Genomic DNA, 18,519 nt, shown 5'->3' with positions numbered 1-18,519 from the left:
CCAACTGGAGATTTAAATCTTTGTCTCCGTACATGGTTCACAACTTCCAGTACTCAGAACGGCTGCTCTGTTGCGCGACATAAAAACAGAAATAAAACAGACTGAACACAGGCGTTTTTTTTTTGTTTGTTTGTATGTTGTTTTTCTTTTTTTCTTTTTTTTAAACGTCGTGAGCAGTATCGGCGGCGACAGTGACAGAAATCGCACCGGCGCGGGTGACTCCAGCGAAAGCCGCTCTGAGACTTCCCACCGCAGGGACTGCGCAGCTGTAAAAGAAAGTACCTTCCCCTGGTTGTTTTCAAACTTGTATTTTTATTAAATTCAGTACATGTAAAAGTCGATTCACCCTTGAACTTGCTGCACTTGTATTTCAAACTCAAATAGTCCTACGCTACGCTATTCCATTCGAAGGGTGTCTTTGCTTTAACCCTCGATTGCTGAACCACTGCTTTATTACAAAGAGGATACTTGTTTGACGTACAGTTTATGAACAAGTTTGTTGCTTCCTTCCTGTTGTTGCGTTCAAACTGATTCAACATAGCAAAAACAGTAATTGTACTTTCATATTTTTTCCCCCTTACAAGAAAACAAACTGTTGACGAGAAGGTAACAAATGTACTCTTTCAGTCCATACATACATAAATAAGTGTTCATATGTATACACAGAAAGAGATATTATAATATCAGCCTGGACGATGGCCAAGGGGTAACTTGTGGCTTTAAATTGGTAAATTAGACAAAACTGATCGCAGCTGGAAAGCTGATGGGCATGGTGACATCTGGTCAGCTTAAAAAAAAGAACCGTCACCCATCACTCAACTGCAGAGCGCATAACACACAGACAGGTACAAGGATTTCAGGAGGATGGAGGGAAAGATTCTCGTTCAGTGAGGTTTATTCCCCTCACAGCACACTGCCTCTCATATTCATTCCTCTACCTGAATGACTCAAATATAGACTTCCGATTCTGAGAAGGCCAGAAGGATGTGGGTGAAAAAGGAACCAAATTAAACCAAATTAAATGACCACCTTGTCGTTTTCTTTCCCTATCTTGTGTCGGACCTAATTTTCTTCACCCTAGTCCTATTGTTTCTGTCCCTCGACTTCAGCAGGGAGGTATGGAACCTCTTGCCAGAGTGCGGTCGGATTTGGCCGATCAATATCACCCCTCCTTCATCTTACACAATAGGACAGGTTGGTGAAAGGGATGCTGGGAACTGTAGTTTTTGGTGTGCTGGACTAGTGCAATACACCGTACCATTTGCTGTGTGTAGCAGCCAGATGGAGCATGTGTGTAGATGGACTCAGCCAATACGTGTAGTATTTGTAATATGCGAGACAGGGGGGATGATGTCACTTATTTGCTCCGCCCCTTTTTAAACACCTATATGTGTGTCATGACCGATGCGTCAGTAGCGTGGGGGCAAGAAAGGCCTTTTTGGTGGGTAGAAGGGACTTCCGCCGAACCCCCCTCTTGGTGGCCCGCCGAAATGAGGCCCCGGTCGCTTGCCTCCGCGGTACGGCGGCTCCTGGTCGAAGTGGGCCTGGGGCGGGGGGCGGGGGAGGTGGCCGCGGAGGGGCGGCCTCTGCGCGAGGGGAGGCGGGTGAGGGCGCGGCTGCTGGTGGGGGGGGGGCGGAGCTGGGGTCCGTGATTGGGGTGGGGCTGGCGCAGGATTGGGGAGGGAGGCCGCCGGTGGGAGGCGGGCTGCCCGGGGGCCGCTGGTTCAGCTGGTGGTGGGCGCGGTCGAGCGGGGGAGAGGGCAGGGCCAGCGAGGAGGGCGGGGGGCTGGGGCCGTCGCGGACCCTCCCCAGCATGGAGGACGGAGGCCGGTGGAGGGAGGGGGCCTGGCGGGAGGGGAAATGGTCTTTGACTCCGCCGTGGTGGGGCAGATCTTTGAAGAGAGCCGGGGGGGTCGTGGGGTTCGCCTCCCCCTCCCCCCCTCTGGGAGGAGGCTGGGACAGGGGTCGCTCGACAGGCACCAGCACGCCCCCTACCATGACCGAGGAGGGCGGGGCCAGGAAGTCTTTGGGCGGCGGGGGCAGCTGCGGGATGGGGGGAGGGGGCGGCGGGGGGATGGGCGGGGGCGGCGAGCTGAAGAAGTCGGACGGGGGGGGATGCGGGGGCGCTGGGGAGGGTGGGGGTCTCGCCCGGGGTAGGGCAGGCGGCCCCTCTCCTCGAACGGGAACGTCCTGTGGGGGTCGTCGGGCCGCCTGTGAGGGGCGGGGCCGGGGTTCCGGGGATGGGCCCCGTCCGCGTACGCCTCTCCGTACCAGCCCGGGCCGGGCGGCCTGCCCCCGGACTCCTCGCCCCTGGGGTGCTGCTGCCGCGCCCCGCGCCCGATCACGCGGATGCTCTCCACCGTCTGGATCCTCTCGCCGGACGGCCCGCGGCCGCCGTACCCCAGGATCTCCGCGGGCCCCCCTCCCCCCCCCCCGCAGGCGGGCGGGGACACCAGCGTCTGGATGCGCTGGTAGTGCGGCGCCTGGGCGTCGGCCTCGCCAAAGCCCCCCCCCTCCCCCCCTCCTCCGCTCCCGTCCGGGGGGGGGCGGAGGGGGTAGTGCTCACCTGCCGTGGCGCCTCTCCGGTCGTAGAAGCGCTCCGCCCCGGGGGGCGGGCGTCCGGGTCCGGGCGTCGGGTCGGGGTGGCGGAACCCCTGGCTGTTGGGGAGCCCCTCGCCGTAGCGGTCCCGGGGCGAGCCGGGGGCCCCCCACGGCTCGGCGCGGTACGCGGTGGGGGACAGGCCGCGCCCGTCCCCCCTCCTCCCGAACTCGCCCGGCGCGAGGCCGGCGGAGGGGGGCGGCGGGTTCCCTGCGTGGGGGCCGGCCCCGACGCCGCCGTTGTGCGCGGGGGCTGCCGCCGCGCTCGGGGGGCCGGGCTCGTCCATCATCTCGTCCTGCGTGGGCGTGCCCGGGGCCTCGTCCCTCACGGGGGTGCCGTCCAGGTTTTCGGTGGCCAGGAAGGGGCTGCTGCCGCTGCTGCCCCCCCCCTGCCCGTCCCCGGGCCCCAGGCCCAGGTTGAAGGCCCGGAACCCCGGGTTCCCCTGGAGGAACTTGTGGATCTTGGACTCCAGGCTGGAGGGGAAGGAGGCGACGGGGGGTGTGGCCTCCCGCTCCTCCCCCCCTCTGCTCTCCGGCTCCGGCTCCTGGCCCGCCCCCTGCGGGGTTTTGGGGTTCGGCGCCGAAGGCGGGGCGGGGCCCCTCTCCTCGGGGGTCGGCAACGGCGTGGGCGCGGCCTCGGGGGGGCCGGAGGCGTGGCCACGAGGTGGCGCTGCGGGGGCGGGTTGCTGGGCGACGCTGGTGCCAGAGGAGCCTCCAGCCACGCTCTGCAGAAGGGATATGCCTGAGAGGGAGGGAAGGAGAGAGGGAGAGAGAGAGAGGAGAACGTTCACACAACCTTCGGTAGCTGGTAGATTCAAAGAGGAGGTGCGACACAACAGGAGTAAGGAGAATGAAACACACAGTGAGCAGACCTCAGAGTTAAACATACAAGAGTAAGCAAAACGGTGGAAGCGCCAACTTCCAAAATCTCTCAGGTTCTGCTTGTTTATTTGACCAACGTTCTCAACAGGAAAGTCATTCGGTAAGTTCAATTGGTGTGAATAAACTGAATGTAAAACCCCACCATCCTTCCCAAATACAGACAAGAACACAGAAACACCCAACGTGGATGGAACGCCTGCCTGGACAAGAGAGAGTCCCCAAACGGCAGCCCCAGACAGTTGCACACTGATTTTAAGAGAGAGGGGTGGGGGAAAGGGGCGTGGCAGAGGAGCGCCCACGCCCCGCCCCGTCCCCCAGGGGGCGCTCACCCTGCCGGCCGGCGCCCTGCGTTTTGGAGAGGGCGCTGAGGAGGCTCTCTGGGCTGATCTCCACCCGGGACAGGATGCTGGCCAGCGGGTTGGGGGTCGGGGCGGCGGCGGCGGGGGGGGGCTTCTGGGCCGGGCCGGGAGCCGACGGCGTGCCGGGGGTCCCCGGGGAGGTCCGGGAGACGGGGCTCAGACCTGAGAGAGAGGGAGGGAGGGGGAGGAGAGAGAGGAGAGGGAGGGGAGAGGAGAGAGGAGGGAGCGAGAGGGGGGACAGAGAGAAGAGGGGAGAGGGAGGAGACAGAGAGGGGAGGAGAGGGAGGACAGAGAGGGGAGCAGAGAGAAGAGGGGGAGAGGAGGATGAGAGGGGGAGGGAGGGAAGGAGAGAGAGGGGAGGCAGAGAGGGAGGTGTGAGGGAGGGGTGAAGGAGACATAGAGAGGAGGGATAGGAAGGCAGAGTATCATTATGACATTCGAGGACCATTTCCACATTCAGCCTCACCATATTTTCTGCCAAAAGGTCACAGACGCTTTATCGAGAGGAATCCATTCACACCGGCAAGGCTTCGAAACCCTGGCCATAAGTCAGCAAGCAGCCATACTAGTGCTGTCAGCTGGTCTCCTGCCAGCCAATGGCGTTTAAGAAGCAGACGGACAGTCTTCCCCGAAGCAGACTTACAAACTCGATTACAAAGGCATCCGCGTTTCAGACCACGCCCCCTCACGCCTTCGCTTCGCTGCGGTTGGTCCCGAGTCGACCAATCAGGGACCGGGGCGGACTCACCCGTGCTCTTCATCGCCGAGGTCAGGCTGCTGAGGATGGAGCTGATCTTGCCCAGGTCCACGTTGGCCAGGTTGACCGGGAGAGTCGGCGCGGGCGTCGCGGGCGTCGCTGGGGTTACGGGGGTCGCGGGGGGCGGAGCCTCCTTGACAGGGGTTCCCTCTTGGGCCAGCAGGGGTTTGGCAGGAACGGTGGCAGGTTTGGGCTCGGGGGCGGGGGCTGGCTTCCCAACCTGTTCCTCCACTGCAGATACAGAGAACAATGAACGAAGCTGGCCTCAGGTATCCGTTTGCTCTGAAGCTTTTCTCAATAAAACCAGCTATCCTTCCCATCTCCCCATGCTTCTGCTTCCCTGGACAGCCTCTTCCTCCTCCTCCTCCTCCTCCTCCAGACATTCTACCTGCCCTTCCTCCCAGATTCCATAATGTCTCACCCTGCATTTCACCCACAGAACTTTGCTTCTCTCCCCTCCCTAGTGTACAGCAGACACCAAACAGCCCTGAATGCTACTACCCTAGTAGCGACTGGCAATGTCTGTGACTCATTTTCCCTGATAACTCTACATTTAAACTGCCAGGAATTAGCAATTAGCCAGACCTACGCCACCAATGCTCATAGAGCTAATGCACACACACGTGTTCCGTAGCCGCGCTGGCTAAGAGTCTCTGCTGACTGAATGAGTGAGGAGCAGACAGGAAGTGTAGAGTCAAATTCAAATTCAAATTCAAATGCTTTATTGGCATGACATATTTAAAAATACATATTGCCAAAGCGTAGTGACAACAGCAATCAACTACAGTAAGAATATATAATCAAAGGAGGAGTACCTAAATATGAGAGACAAGCAGGCAAGTGCAGAGCTACTGCGACTGAAGATGAGAGACAGGAATGCAATCTCTGTGACTGATGTAGGTTATAGTGAGTGGTGAGTCTCTGCTGACTGAATGAATGTAAGGTAAAGACAGGAAGTGTAGAGTCTCTGCTGACTGAATGAGTGAGGAGCAGACAGGAAGTGGAGAGTCTCTGCTGACTGAATGAATGTGAGGTACAGACAGGAAGTGCAGAGTCTCTGCTGACTGAATGAATGTGAGGAGCAGACAGGAAGTGCAGAGTCTCTGCTGACTGAATGACTGTGAGGAACAGACAGGAAGTGCAGAGTCTCTGCTGACTGAATGAATGTAAGGTAGAGACAGGAAGTGCAGAGTCTCTGCTGACTGAATGAATGTGAGGTAAAGACAGGAAGTGGAGAGTCTGTGCTGACTGAATGAATGTAAGCTAAAGACAGGAAGTGGAGAGTCTGTGCTGACTGAATGAATGTAAGCTAAAGACAGGAAGTGCAGAGTCTCTGCTGACTGAATGAATGTAAGGTAGAGACAGGAAGTGCAGAGTCTCTGCTGACTGAATGAATGTAAGGTACAGACAGGAAGTGCAGAGTCTCTGCTGACTGAATGAGTGAGGAGCAGACAGGAAGTGCAGAGTCTCTGCTGACTGAATGAGTGAGGAGCAGACAGGAAGTGGAGAGTCTCTGCTGACTGAATGACTGTGAGGAACAGACAGGAAGTGCAGAGTCTCTGCTGACTGAATGAATGTGAGGTAAAGACAGGAAGTGCAGTCTCTGCTGACTGAATGACTGTGAGGTAAAGACAGGAAGTGCAGAGTCTCTGCTGACTGAATGAATGCGAGGTAAAGACAGGAAGTGCAGAGTCTCTGCTGACTGAATGAATGTAAGGTAGAGACAGGAAGTGTAGAGTCTCTGCTGACTGAATGAATGTAAGGTAAAGACAGGAAGTGCAGAGTCTCTGCTGACTGAATGAATGTAAGGTAAAGACAGGAAGTGCAGTCGCTCACCTATGATGCCGGCGCTCCCCGGCTCCTCCTCCTCGGAGAGCTCCATGTCCTCCACGTCCCGGTTGTCCTTCTCCCCGGGCCGGGCGGCGGCGGCGGCCGGGGGCGGGGACGCCCCCCCGGGGGAGGACAGCGGGCTGGGCACGTCTCCCGGGGCGAGGCCCGCCTCGTCGCCGTCGTCCATGGCCAGGCCGTCCAGGTCGTCGGCGCCGGGCGCGGCCTCCATGTCGCGGAAGGGCGACTCGGAGCCCGTGGGCGAGGGCGCGTCCTCGGACGGCGAGGGGACGGGCGAGTCGTCCAGCCCGGGGAGCGTGCTCTTCAGGGCGTCCAGCTTGCGCTTCAGGTGCGTCACGCGGTTGGCGAACGTCTTGTAGGCCTGGGGCGCGGGGGGGGAGGGGGAGAAACAGACGTTTGGACTTTGGACTCCACGCAAACAGAAACACTCAGGGTTTTCCAAGTATCAGAAGTCCATTAGCATTCTCAAGGTGCATCCAGTTCACAGGCAATGAAAATTAAATTGAGCCAAGATGGCCGATATGTCACCTTACACATAAGAACAGAGAGGATCTCCACCAATCAGAGTACCTTGGACACAACCAATAGAACACCGCGGACAGTTGTTAGTGGGTTACTTCCTGGCAAATTGCCACATGGGGTTCATCCTAACCGCCTTTTCACTCCTTGAATCCCTTCCTCGTGTCCTTTCCTTGCTCCTCAGCTCCACCCAACAGAGGATGTGAGGAAGAGATGCAAGATTAAGGAGGAGGGGAAATAGAGGAAACTTGCATTAGGCAAATGGAAACGTCCTTGCTCAGTCAAGTGTCAGTTTGATGGAATGTCAATCACAGATGTGGAGAAGTGGATCCATAGGTGCATCATTTATACTGGTGTACTCTCACTGGAGTCTCCTCCAGGAGCCTCTTAGCCCCTCACTCCTCCAAGGAACATTTAACAGATCGGAACGTCCTTAAAGAAGGCGGGCCTCTATCGAGTCACACGGGTTACCGTGGAGACGAGGACGGATAATTGGACGAACAAACGATCGGAATGAACCCGTGTAACAAGGAAGCACACTCAGATGAGCGTTGGTGGCATTCTATTGGTCGTCCTGACCATCGTGCACCTCGCATATCGTCTCTCATTACGGCCAGAGGGCAGAGTCAGAGGGGAAACGCATCACACACTCACGTTGGCGATGATCTTGACCTCCTTGTACTGCATCTCGTAGAACACGTCCGCGTTGCCCAGAGCCTCCAGCAGGGGGGGCCCTCCTTTGAGCTGCTGCTCCAGGAAGCCCACAAAGTCCTGAAGCTTTGTGCTGCCCTCCTCAAAGTCTTTCGAGAACTTCTTACCCCCTGCCTTGTCTGAGAGAGAGGGAGGTGAAGAGAGAGAGAGAGGGAAAGGAAGGTGATGAGGGAGGGGGAGAGAGAGAGAGGGAGAGAGAGAGAGGGAAAGGAAGGTGATGAGGGAGGGGGAGAGAGAGAGAGAGAGAGGGAGGGAGAGAGAAGTGAAGAGGATGTGGAAGAGGGGGAGAGAGAAAAAGAGGGTCCAAAATAAATTTAACTACCTCCACATTTCTGTAAATTTATGCTCAAGTTTCAATCATAATCTCAACGGAGAGGTATTCTGCTCGCATTTTACATTACATTACATTACATTACAGGCATTTGGCAGACGCTCTTATCCAGAGCGACGTACAACAAAGTGTATAACCATAACCAGGAACAAGTATGACGAAACCCCTAGAGAGAAGTACCGTTCCAAGTGCAGGGAACAACCGCATAGTTCAACTTGGAATTTTAGAACATTAAACTTCTCTTGGTGCCATCTCGTTATTTATTCTGTGATTTTGTCAGTTTAGAAATCCGTTTTCAGTCTGTAATGTGCAATTTGTCATCGCTTTGCAAAAGTCCTTTCACAAAATAAAATTTAACAGGAGAAAAATATGGCTAGCTGTTCAGTCACAGACTACAGTATTTTTAGTGAAAAAAAAATTGTCTCAATGGCACATATCACCTGCTATGGCCACTAACAGATCCAACCTATGAATGAAATCAAATAAAACTGGCAAGCTCTCCTAGCGCTCCTGAGAAACCGGGCCATTTAGAAGGAGACGGAGAGAGAGAAAGATGGGAGGGGGAGAGGGAGGAGGAGAAGAAGGGGTAGCAAGAGAGACAGACGGGGAAAGAGGGGGGAGAGAAGGAGAGCGAGAGGGGGGGCGGGACACAGAGACGGGGGCGCACCCTTGAGTCTCTTGAGCGCTTCCGTGCTGCAGACGTCCACTCTCAGAGCCGCCAGCTGCTTCTCCTTAAGCTCCGCCTCCTCCAGAGACCGCCTGTGCTGCGACAGCTTCTCTATGAAGGCCGGGGGCTGCAGGACACACACACAGACACACACACACACAGAGGACACACACACACACACACACACAGACACACACAAGCGCACGTACACAGGACACACACACACACACAGAGGACACACGTACACACACACACACACACACACACACACACACACACACACAACACACACACACACACACACACACACAACACACACACAACACACACACACACAGACACACACACACAGACACACACACACACACACACACACAGGACACACACACAGGACACACACACAGGACACACAGAACACACACACACACGACACACACAAGCGCACACACGCACACACAGAAGACACAGAGGACACACACACACAGGACACACACACACAGGACACACACACACACACACACAGATGTGCGCGCACACACAGACAGACACAGAGTCAGATGTGCACAAGCACACAGTTTATTTATAAATGGCAAGGCTGTAACAGACTGAGACTGAGACACTCACAGCAAACTCGGCCAGGATCTTGGACTTGAGGGCAGCTTTGGGGTTGGGCGGCGCTGTAACGACAATAAACAGAGTGTCACGCGCGCTGCGAATACGAAGTATCCTCCCCACGACCCCCGTGAACACTACGCTCTGTACCCTCTCCACCACCCCTGTGAACACTACGCTCTGTACCCTCCCCACCACCCCTGTGAATACGACACTCTCCACAACCCCCGTGAACACAACCAGCTGAAACCTAAAAGGCTAAACTGATCCCAGATCAGCACTCTTGCACTGTGAACACTATGAATACAGGCCCTGGTATGAAAGCACAAATGAGTGCGCATGATGCAACACTGGCCCGTTGCTATGGGAATCCCCTCCTGGTGACAGACTAGCAGGCTACAGTCAAGAGTCATCATTAAAAACAGCTCGTTTTAGCTCGGTGCTACTGGCTAAGAGCTGTTAAGGCTCTGAAACAATACAACACAGCAGTTACGTAAGACAGTGAACTGTGCTAATTAAGTGCCACTCGTCCACGGCTAGAGCTGGAACACACAAAAACCAGACCACTGCAAACGCAAAAATAAGTGTGTGCAATCACCGGAGGAACGGCCACTAGGGGGCGCCTTCCTGGCGAGGCTGGCTCGGAGCCCTGCGATCAGCTCCTCGGGGTAGACGCTCCTCTCCTCCCAGATGGTCAGAATGCGCTCCACGGACTTGCGTACTTTGGGGTCCCTGGGGGGGGGGGGAGCAGGGAGGGACATTAATTAGCCAGGAGCTAACGCACTTACCGGATGGTTTCCACGCGTTCTGCAACAGCATCTATTTCCTGGTTAATTTCAGAGACGATGCACACAGACGCTCAAGACACAGAGTGCACTGACTTTGATAAAGCATTATTTTATTAATAACAGGAATTGTCAACACATCAGATTACCCCAGAAATGTCTGTTTGGGTGCTAGACAAAAAATGTGCTTGAACATTAGAAACTCTCCAAATCCTTTCAGGAATTTCTTTCCAGTGAAGAACATCGTTCGTAAAAACAATTAAAGGGAGGACACAAGCCAAATAGGCCAAATGCTGCCATTTAATTGCTGGATTAAAAAAAAACCAAAACAATGCAGTACTCTTACTTGACCAGTAGGGCGGCCTCCGGCAGCACCTCGGAGAAGGAAGAACGGTAGATCATGGCGTTCTTCCTCTTGCAGTTCTGAATGACGTCGTTGGCGACGTAGAACAGGTTGAGCATTTGAGAGGCCCCAGCTGCAGATCAAGGCGGGGGGGGGGGACTCTTTGAGAACACTCATAACACTCATTTGCAACATCGTCGTGAATACATTATGCAAATTAGGGAGGTACGAAAGGACCAGAAATAACGCAGCAATGAGAGAGACATCCTCACAGAGATAAACGGACGAGCACGTTCACACATGCACAGTGCACAACCCTAATGGTGTTCACAAATGCAGTTGACTTGGGTGAAATGGGACATTCAGGGGGAGCAATGAGCTGCTCTGTGAATTTATCGTTCTATTTAATATGCACATCCAACTGTTTTTTTTACAGGACAAGGTCAATGTAACGGTTTGAAAAGTAAGCCCCGGATATTGTCGGGCTAGAACAAAGCGGGAACCAGGACAAAATGATTCACGCAAGTGATCTATGAATCCACAGCTGTCCAACAAAAGAGAACTTTCCCCACCCTCACCATTCTCTGGTTCTCCACTGGAAACGTTACGCACCGAAGATCCAGTACCAACAGCAGCCAATGGCAAACCTATTAGCGACGGGCAGCTTAAGTGATCAAATTAAAAACTATTCACGGAATGTTGAACAGTGACATTCACTGAAAATGGCATTGCGTTCGTTCACATTCACATTCATTGATGAGTTCCTCTTTTTTTTTTTGGTCTCTACTAACATTCTAATCATTTTTTTTCCAAAAGCCAAAATTAGGTACGTGAATATCACAGAAAAGGACATGCCTCAATTCACCAAGCGGAGACAGACAATACAAGCTTTTCTAGAAGCAAATAAATTCCACTTGCTCTGGCCAAATTATTACTGAGACTCCGGCCTGCCGTCAAAACTGCTGACTAAATAAATGAGTACGTACAGTCTGTTCATTACGCCTCAGACTCCCCTTCGAGTCCTTTTGCTCTCTGGCACCGCCAGTGGTCAAAAAGCGTCACTGCAGCAGCCGGTCAGAGAGGGAGAGGAGGATTAGCAGGACTGCTTCAGAAACCCGGTAGGGGGGGGGAATACAATCCGGCTCTACTGGGGCCAACGTGAGCTAATGAAATAAGCACGACCAGGACGTGTAATGAAAAAATCGGGCTCTCGGGAAACGACAGTCACCACGGCAACTAAACCGCTCGCTCCTGACGACCGGGTCAGACCTCTACGACGTCAGAGGAACGGTGTTGTGTTTTTGTGTTGTGTGAAATGCCTGTCCAATCACAGCCCTCTGCTACCGACTGGCTAACATTCAACCTCCCAAACCCTTTCATATACAATATGATTTATGGTAGCCTATATGGTCAGTGTTTTCAGAAATTTCCATAAAACGTGTCAAACAAGCCTCTTTTTATTTGCCTTAAGGGACACAAAAAACATTTCCAGGCACAATTCAGCTAGCAATGAGTTTACCACGTTCAGCTGATATCAAACAATATTTGCATATAAATATCTTCGCCTACTTTACTCGACTGATTTAATAAATTTCAAAGCACAGACAATCTATGACAAATAATGAATGTATTTATTCACATTTTTAAAAATCGCATTTAAATTGGAGAGGGGTTCCTTCTGAAGAACTGCATGAATCTGCCCTAATTAGTCAATGTTTGAGTGCTTCTGACTCAGAGTGTGCACCAGAGACTGTAAAAACACATGACCTTCTAAGAAATTATCAAACAATACAAAACTGGATCAGTAAAACAATGAAAATGCAACCAGTATATTCGGTCAGAAGTCCAACTTACAACATCATTTAAATTCCTTTTACATCATATATGCATCAGGTTCCAGTTCCGCAGTTCTCCGAAACAAGTATCTTCACTCAATTCCATTAGCCACAGTTAAATATAAAGAGCACTTCATTGAAGCCTATGTGCTGTACAAACTTTGGTTAGGAGAACAGAGGCAATGAGGCTGAAATTTCCTTTGTGATTACCAATTATGTACAAGGGTCTCACAACTTTCCCAACAGCTCTCAAACAATATGTCTCCCCCACGAAACATATTTCTTAAAGGGACATTTCACTTTGGTATAACACAAGTAATTTTGTGGAGCTTACCCCACTGTATATGCACGGCATGAATGCTAGCAACAGCAGATGTAGGCCTAACTGTTGACCGTTAATGGCTGCGGACAATAGGTCCAACAGATCCAACAGATCGATACTACTGTAAAAATGACGTGTTATACCAAAGGAAAATATCCCTTTAAGACATCTCAAAGCCGTAGCGTTAGAGGAATGCATCGAAAATAAAGCATTTCACACGTTCACATTCCCAGAGGAAGGACGGTGGTAACCCGACGCATAACATCCCTGCTGTGGCGGATTGTGCTCAAAGTTTAACTAAACGCCCACGCCAGCCCAACCCGTGGCCGCTGCATTCACTGCTCACGCCATGCTAAAAGTACCGGGGCACGAAAGCCAAGCTCAATTCAGTGCACTCGCGTACTATTGAGCACACAACTTGTATACTCTATAGTAGGCGAGTGCGTAGATTCGGAACGTGGCGAAAGCCCAAAACACTGCCGTGTTTTTGCCCCACTCACTTTCTCCCCCCCAAAGATAAAAACTGACATTTCTCACAAATGAATAACTGTGAACGAGGCAGGCATGGTCAGTGTTTTTGCACGACCCAAACGTTCACCTTTCACCAGCCGAGCAGCAATAATTAACAGCACGCCAGTGACACTGAAGCCCCGTTTCCACGGCTTCTAAAAAGGACAGGTCTCCGGAAATTTCTCAACCGATCGTTAAAACACGCAGTCTCTGCACGTTTCGCACCGCCCGGCCGCGAACAATGGGGTCAGTTAATTAAAAACCATAATAAACAGCCTCTATCACTATTTGCCTTCAAACAAAATGGCCATAACGCAAACTAATACCGATTATTTGGCCTCATGCTTAGTCTTTTTCTGCCTCAAATACCTCCAGAGAAGTACGGTACTTCTCATTTTCCCTCAATTTACAACATACAATACCTCTTTTTCCTCTGTACCCTTTGTTTCCACTAAATATACACCATATGAAAAATTTGGGGCCAACGTCAATACATGACCAATATTTGTCCGGCCATGCCAGTTTCACATTACAGCACAAACGCAGAGTGCAATCAAGTCTCCACAGCCTTAGAAGAAGTAGACAACCACAGACATGAGCTCTTGAAATAAAAATGCAAAACTTTTTATAACAAAATGTTTTGGCTTGCTTACTTTATTACTAGGTAGACAGTATGTATGTGTCTAGAGAGCTCCAAAGAACTCTGTAAAGCCTTGCTTGCATGTTTGACAGGTAAAAACGATAAATCAAAAAATAAACAATAAAGGACATTTAGATGAAAACGATGAGGCTACTTTTTGAGCGCGACACTTCACTTAATTTACAGCATCAGCTGTGGGTCGAATGCATCGCCTCCCTCTGTTGTGTGATCATATTGGCCCTTAGCGTTGGACTAATAGGGGTACATTCATTTTAAGCTGCTATCAGCAGATACCAATATGACCCCAATATTATGGCTCATCCCTACATTTCCCTGTATTACTGGCTCGTCAAACCTGCTTTTGTAGTTCTATCATTAAACATTTGACAGATCACTTGGATGCACTGTAGTTACTCCAGCAAGTCTAATGTTGAATTACCTACCTTTTACCCTTATTTTAGGTGCACTGGCATAGCAAAATGCCTTTGAAACACTAAAATTATATCTTGGAAAGCCAGTAATACAAGAAAACTTGTATTGTCAACAAAATCAACAGAAAGACCCAGGTAAAATCGACATCAATACCTTGTCATAAAGACATATTTGCACTGAAAAGGCCTTGAAAGTAATGGATGGGTTTCTGCTCCGCGGTTAGAAAATGTTTAATTTACACACATAATCGGTTACAGTCCCTGCCGCTCACCCAGTGCATGCTGGGATAGGCTCCAGCCTCCGCGCGACCCTGACCAGGAGGAAGCGGGGTAGATAAAGAATGGATGGACGGATCAGTTAAATGGCAGGTTCCCGTGTGCCGTAAAGGGGAGGGGTGCAGATATTTAAACAACGCTCTGCTCTCATCGCTTCAGCCAGCTCTGTGAAACTCCACGCATTCCCCAAGTTTAGAATTTCACCCATCCAGCCCAGAACAAAACCATTTTGCCAGATCAAGTCTTCAGGCTGTACGGCCTTTAAGTTACATGCTATAAGGAGAGAATTTTTCCTTTTACAGGACTAGCCTACATCTTATGGCATCTGGTGCAAATCTTATGCCAAGCCACCAGAACCACTTAGAAATGTCCCCGCTTGCTTGTAGTCTAGTAATGTTCTAGTAGAATTATCTACACTTCAAAGTTGAAGTTGCTTTGGAACCGAAACGTGTCTTTGTGAAGATGGTTCTCTCCGCAGTAGACTCACAGATACAGGTCCTCACAAGAGCGAAAAACATTTCTTCCCCTGCAAAATGTACGATACCTTTCAAGTCTACACAGCGTTTACCTGGAATCGAGGCATATGACAAGGCTGGAAGGCGCAAGCTACAACACGCAAAAACCCGGAGACAAATTGAGGTCAGAAATTACTTTTCCTGTTAATCTAGATTCGATCGAGAATGACTTTGCAATCCTGTTCAGGTTTAGGTCTTATGACCGTGACTAGGATGAAGATCATTACCCTGAATCAAACGTGCAAAAAAAATGTATTTGACTCTACAGAACCTAGTAAGTCTACAGATGGTTCTGTGCAAATCTCCCAACAGATCATGCATGCCGTATAGCGTATCACTCAGGTTCAATTACTGTCTGCAAGACAAATGCAACTGCTTAAAATCCATCTCCTTAAAATTCCATTTCAAAGGAACAGATCACTTATAGGCACATGCATTGGTTTTTTTTGGTTAAAACCAAAAGCTCCCAAGTGTCCCTATACCTGCCATTATAAAGCACACAGGTTATCAGAAACTTCTATATTTACTATTAAATAGCTTTCATAATCCACAAATAAATTTTTGGGACCGTTAAAAACATTTTTTAAAATTATTTTAAACTAAAGATAGTGAACCAATACTTTTCAATTCAGCACATCTGTGCATTGAGGCATGTTCTAAATACAGGGGAATTGCGTAATTTTATGTCACACCTGGTCTTGGGCCGGTTCATACAGCTTCTCAGTAAAAGTGAGTTCCCTTCCTCTACAACACCCGCCTAGGATCCCCAAGTTTCTGACTTAAAAACTGGGAGTGAATGCAGCACATCTCTCTTACAAAGAGTTGTACTTCTCCGCACACACTACTTCCGGCGCTCACTGCGGTCTATGGATCCCTGGATATTTCTTTGCCATGTGTGCAGGACGCCCTTGATTTACCTTACCATGCAACAATAACTGGTTTAAAGACAGTTTATTTAAAGCTGATGACTAGCCTCGAGGGCTTGACTTTAACTGGGTAGTCAGCGAGCCAAAATGTAAAATACATTGGCACGATGCTTCAGTGCAACTGGCAAATTAAGTGAACAGGACATCGGATGGAAACACCACCAGCCATATAGTGAGAGTACACTGCATGACGTTGTTCGCATTTCCAAGGCAAAAGAAAAGCAAACGTTCGCGGTCCATAGCATGTAAATCTTAAGTCCAAACAGGAAAATGCGTAGATTTAGGTTAACACCACCATGCAACGTATTTGACATTACAAATGTGGTCGGGTAATTAGACTCAGGATGTATGTGTCCTTATCAAAGTAACTATCGACATGATGTTGACTGAAACACATAATACAGTTCACAGGCATATGAAGTGAATTCTTCTGCAGTTTTGTGACTTGGACCGAGTTATCCAACATTACCCAGCCAGTGTTAGCAGAAGTTTTGATGGGATGTTAGCGCTATATCTTGGCTAAGCTAACAAACTAGCCCGGTTAGCAGCACAACGCCGTATGGAAACCACAAACAAATCAAGGTGAATTTCCCAGTTCGGTCAATTTCTCACACAACGCATTTCTAATTGATACACACGTTGCGCTAAATTAATACTACGTCTGCATATTATTACAAATATACATCACAAGCTAGCTAGCTAGCCAGCCAGCCAGGTATAACTTAACCCAGTCAACGGAAACTCCAAATAACCCAAAACTGACAGCAACAACAGCATCAATACATTTCTAAGCCAACTTGGAACCCGGCAGCAAGCTGGTAAAAGTACTAAGCTAGTAACTATAAATATAAACATAATTCACATTTAATTTAAAAAGAGCGCAACGTGCCAGCAAGCACACAAAGTTAGTAACTTCATGACAATAACTTAGCTTGCTAGAGCCCAGCAAGTTCGTGCAGCAGGACTAGCTAGCACTAGCTAGTAGCTCATATGCAACATGGCTCAAAAGCTAACGTTAGCCAGCTTGCTAGTTACTTCAACCCTTGAAATAAAACAATTTTAGCCAGAGCCTCTAAACCTCCCGTGATCAATTAGCTAATTAAACCAATGCATTGGGTGAGCTAATGTACATAGCAATTTAACGCTATAAACAGAAATGTTGGCTGCCCAACAAGCTAAGTTATCAAATAGGTGGTATTAGCTTGCTAACGTTAAGCTAGCTGGCTACTCACATTTCTTCAGCCACTTCATCCAGTATCGCACTATAAAGTTGTGATATTTCTTGTTCTCGATGCACCAGTTTGATAGTCCTTGTATCGACTCCATGGTGTTCGAAACTCCCTGAAAACGACGGTCTAAAGACGACTGTAAAGCGGCAGAAGAGCCACGGCCAGTGCGGCCGCTTGCCGCTCCAGTCCCAGCCGCCATTTTCCAGGCCTCTTTCTGCGCCACTCGTCCTATCTACGCGCCGACGACCCAGCACCCTGAAGACCACTCGGAAACAGAACGTGCTAGGCCGCAATTCTGCGCTAAACGTGCACTCCCCCTTTTTATTTTTGGGTAGTTAATGATTGGCGTTTTAAAAATAGGCCATATTTAGCAAGAGATACATACACTACGGATTATACATGAATGCAAATGGTTTTTTCCCCATTTCAACGTGGCGGTAGTCAGGTTCCACGGAGATAAAGAAAAAGATAGAAGCTTTATTAGTCAATGTAGTTCAACCAGTTTTTCTTAACTTAACAACCAGTTTTTTCTAAAAAAACTTAACTTGATTTTTGTATTATCTTACAATAAACCTCAAGAGTTTAAATGTATTTTCGCCTTTAGAAAAACGGGTTTTCAGATTACTGTGCTTAGGTAAAATGTTAAACCAATTTGAGCCCTAATAACATTTTAACCCGTGAAATGACCAGCATCAAAACATATTGGCAATGCTTTAAGTTTCAACTTCTATCAAATTTACAAAGTTCAGTGTCGCAATGTGAGAAGGACTATGATGAGGTGATGATGGTTTTGCTTAATTGTTCCACAATCAGATGTTAACAGTAAATTAGAGTAACACTAGGCTTTTGTGTATTTAGAAGAAACTTGCCATACCGTTTTGGGTACACATTAATAAACACGCCAATAAGTAATTACGAGCCAAGAAGTTCTGCTCCCCTAAAACGGAGGACGATGTATAAAACTGTCTGAAATTCGTACACATAGACGCTAATACATTTAAATTAAAGCTGTAAATCTGCACATTAACCTCGTTGTGTCCTGTAGTACAAAGCCAAAACAAAAATTGTTTCACTGTCCAAAACTTTTGCATCTTTTGCATCTAACCCTAACCACGACAACCTTAAAACCACAGTATTATCAGCATATCAGTATTATTGTAACAAATATATGGGCAAGAACACATTTTAAAATACAGTTGGCTGGATTATTTACACCCATTAATAAACACATTTACTTTGTTAATTATATTTATTTGGAAATGTGTACTATTACAGCAGTTCCCATTAGTGTGTTGCAACATGTTATGGTTTTCCCTTCCTAGATATATATATATATATATATATATTGTTGAATGTGTCATTCCCATTCACAGCAAGTTCAGTCAAGGACTTTATTTAGAGCTACTCTCAAGTCAAGCAGTCT

At 49.5% G+C, this 18,519-nt stretch overlaps 1 protein-coding gene across 1 annotated transcript; it reads right to left on the bottom strand.

The window, feature by feature from the left end:
* Positions 1-292: 292 nt before the first annotated feature.
* rprd2a (regulation of nuclear pre-mRNA domain containing 2a) lies at positions 293-18,518 on the bottom strand. Its single transcript, XM_064348678.1, is given in 11 exon segments — positions 293-2,112; positions 2,115-3,340; positions 3,810-4,001; positions 4,588-4,827; positions 6,433-6,805; positions 7,618-7,793; positions 8,673-8,799; positions 9,297-9,349; positions 9,883-10,016; positions 10,416-10,545; positions 17,100-18,518. Coding segments are annotated over 11 exon segments (3,564 nt in total). The 5' UTR covers positions 17,296-18,518; the 3' UTR covers positions 293-1,395.
* Position 18,519: the final 1 nt, after the last annotated feature.

Source organism: Anguilla rostrata, chromosome 8 (assembly GCF_018555375.3).
Source record: "Anguilla rostrata isolate EN2019 chromosome 8, ASM1855537v3, whole genome shotgun sequence".
Classification (NCBI taxonomy): domain Eukaryota; kingdom Metazoa; phylum Chordata; class Actinopteri; order Anguilliformes; family Anguillidae; genus Anguilla; species Anguilla rostrata.
Note: the sequence above shows the minus strand (reverse complement) of the source record. Positions and strands in the feature narration are given on the sequence as shown.